Source organism: Apteryx rowi, unplaced genomic scaffold (genome assembly GCF_003343035.1).
Source record: "Apteryx rowi isolate R43461 unplaced genomic scaffold, aptRow1 scaffold_1711, whole genome shotgun sequence".
NCBI lineage: Eukaryota > Metazoa > Chordata > Aves > Apterygiformes > Apterygidae > Apteryx > Apteryx rowi.
In genome coordinates, this window is record NW_020447988.1 from 10,677 (window position 1) to 12,742 (window position 2,066).

The following is a 2,066-nucleotide window of genomic DNA, read 5'->3' on the forward strand; positions in this document are numbered from 1 at the left end:
TGGACCGCGAGCGCCAGAAGCTGGAGGCGCAGGAGAAGAAGATCATTGTCGACATCAAGAAGATGGCCAAGCAGGGGCAGATGGTGAGGGAAGGGACACCATGGTGGGGACTTAGGGCGCCTGGAGGGACCAGGGGACCGCAGGGCAGAGCAGGGGACGTGGAGAGGACCGGAGGACATGGCAGGAACCGGGACGCTTGGAGGGGACCAGAGGACGTGGAGGGGATCAGAGCACTGTGGTGGGGATGAAGGGACATGGAGGTGGCTAGGGGACATGGAGGGGACCAGGGGACACAGAGGGGACTGGGACTCGTGTGGGGTCTGGGGGATGCAGAGGGGACCATGGTGCTGTGGTAGGGACTGTGGTGGGGACAAGGGGACGCAGGAGGGATCGGGGACATAGAAGGGACCAGGGCGCTGCAGTGGGGACAAAAGAACACAGAAGGGACCAGGGGCTTGGTGAGGACTGGGGAACATGGGGGTGACCAGAGGACCATGGTGGGGACCAGGAGAGGTGGAGGGTACCAGAGACATGGAGGGGACCAGGGCACCGAAGTGGGGAGTAAAGGGCGCAGAGGAAACTGGGGGACATGGAGGGGACCAGGGGACAGAGAGGGGGGGCCCAGCCACTGTGGTGGGCACTAGGAGATGTGGAGGGGTCTGTGGAGATCCCTCAGGGCTCTGGGGATCCCCACGGACCCTGTGGCCACCTGAGGTCCCCTGGCCCACAGGACGCCGTGAAGATCATGGCAAAGGACCTAGTGCGGACGCGGCGCTACGTGAAGAAGTTCATCACCATGAGGGCCAACGTTCAAGCCGTGTCCCTCAAGATCCAGACCCTCAAGTCCAACAACTCCATGGCCCAGGCCATGAAAGGCGTCACGAAGGCTATGGCCACCATGAACCGGCAGGTGGGTGCCCGTGGGGATATCCCCAAGGCTGTAGCCACCATGAGCTGCCCCTAGATGGCCGTGGGGATGTCCCTGAGATAACGGCCACTGTGAGCTGCCCAGGGGACATCCCTGAGGCTGTGACCACCATGAGCTTTCCGGGGTGGCTGCGTGGATGTGCCTGAGAACGTGGCTACCACGAGGAGTCCAGGGCGGCGTCCCCAAGGCTGTAGCCGTTGTGAGCTGCCCTGAGGTGGTCGTGGGGATGTCCCCATGGGCACGGCCACCCATAGTTTCCCCGGGGTGACCRTGGGGATGTCTGTGTGACGGTGGTCACCATGAGCTGCCTCGGGAATGTGGCCGTTGTGATCTGCACTGAGGTGATCACGGTGACATCCCCAAGGCCATGGCCATCACAAGCTGCCCTGGGCATCCATAGGGATGTGTCCGAGGTTGTGATCACCTCAACTTGCTCGGGGTGGCCATGACAATGATCCTGAGACCGTGGCCATCGTGAACTGCGTGGATGAACATGGGGACGTTCCTAAGACCATAACCATCATGAGCTGCCCCAGGGGACATCTCCAAGGCCATGGCCAGCACAAACTGCCCAATGTGGTCATGGTATCCTCAAGGCCGTGATCACCAAGAATGGCAGCAGAGGATGTCCCAAAGCCTGTGGCCACCCTGAGCTGCCCCAGGTGCTGCAGAGACATGCTGTATTCCCACGTGCCGTGTCCCTGTGTCCCCCCAGCTGAAGCTGCCGCAGATCCAGAAGATCATGATGGAGTTCGAGAAGCAGGCGGAGATCATGGACATGAAGGAGGAACTGATGAACGACGCCATCGACGATGCCATGGGAGACGAGGATGATGAGGAGGAGAGGTGAGAGGGAAAAGAGGATGAGGACGTGGATGTGGGGGCACGAGGTGACGTGGGGGAGGAGGAAACGGAGAAGAGCAAGACAACAGACGCTGGGGAGACTCCAGGCCCAACTGGGGGGGGACAGGGCAAGTCAAGGACACCGCGAGGGGTGACAGGGGACACTGGGGGCTCGAGGACCCCCGAGGAGGGATGGGGCAGGTTGGAGACCCTCGGGGGGAGGGACAGGGGCGACACAGGGGGAGTCAAGGGTCTCAGGGCGACCCCTGACCACCCTGTCCTCCCCACCAGCGAC

The 2,066-nt window shown here is 62.3% G+C and overlaps 1 protein-coding gene across 1 annotated transcript in view; it reads left to right on the top strand.

The window, feature by feature from the left end:
- Positions 1–2: 2 nt before the first annotated feature.
- CHMP2A (charged multivesicular body protein 2A) overlaps positions 3–2,066 on the top strand; it is a gene marked incomplete at its 5' end in the record, with an annotated part of 3,821 nt that continues 1,757 nt past the window's right edge. Inside the window, 3 exons of the mRNA XM_026060825.1 lie at positions 3–83; positions 731–910; positions 1,644–1,775. Coding sequence (XP_025916610.1) covers positions 3–83; positions 731–910; positions 1,644–1,775 — 393 coding nt within the window. The remainder of the gene's footprint in view (positions 84–730; positions 911–1,643; positions 1,776–2,066) is intronic.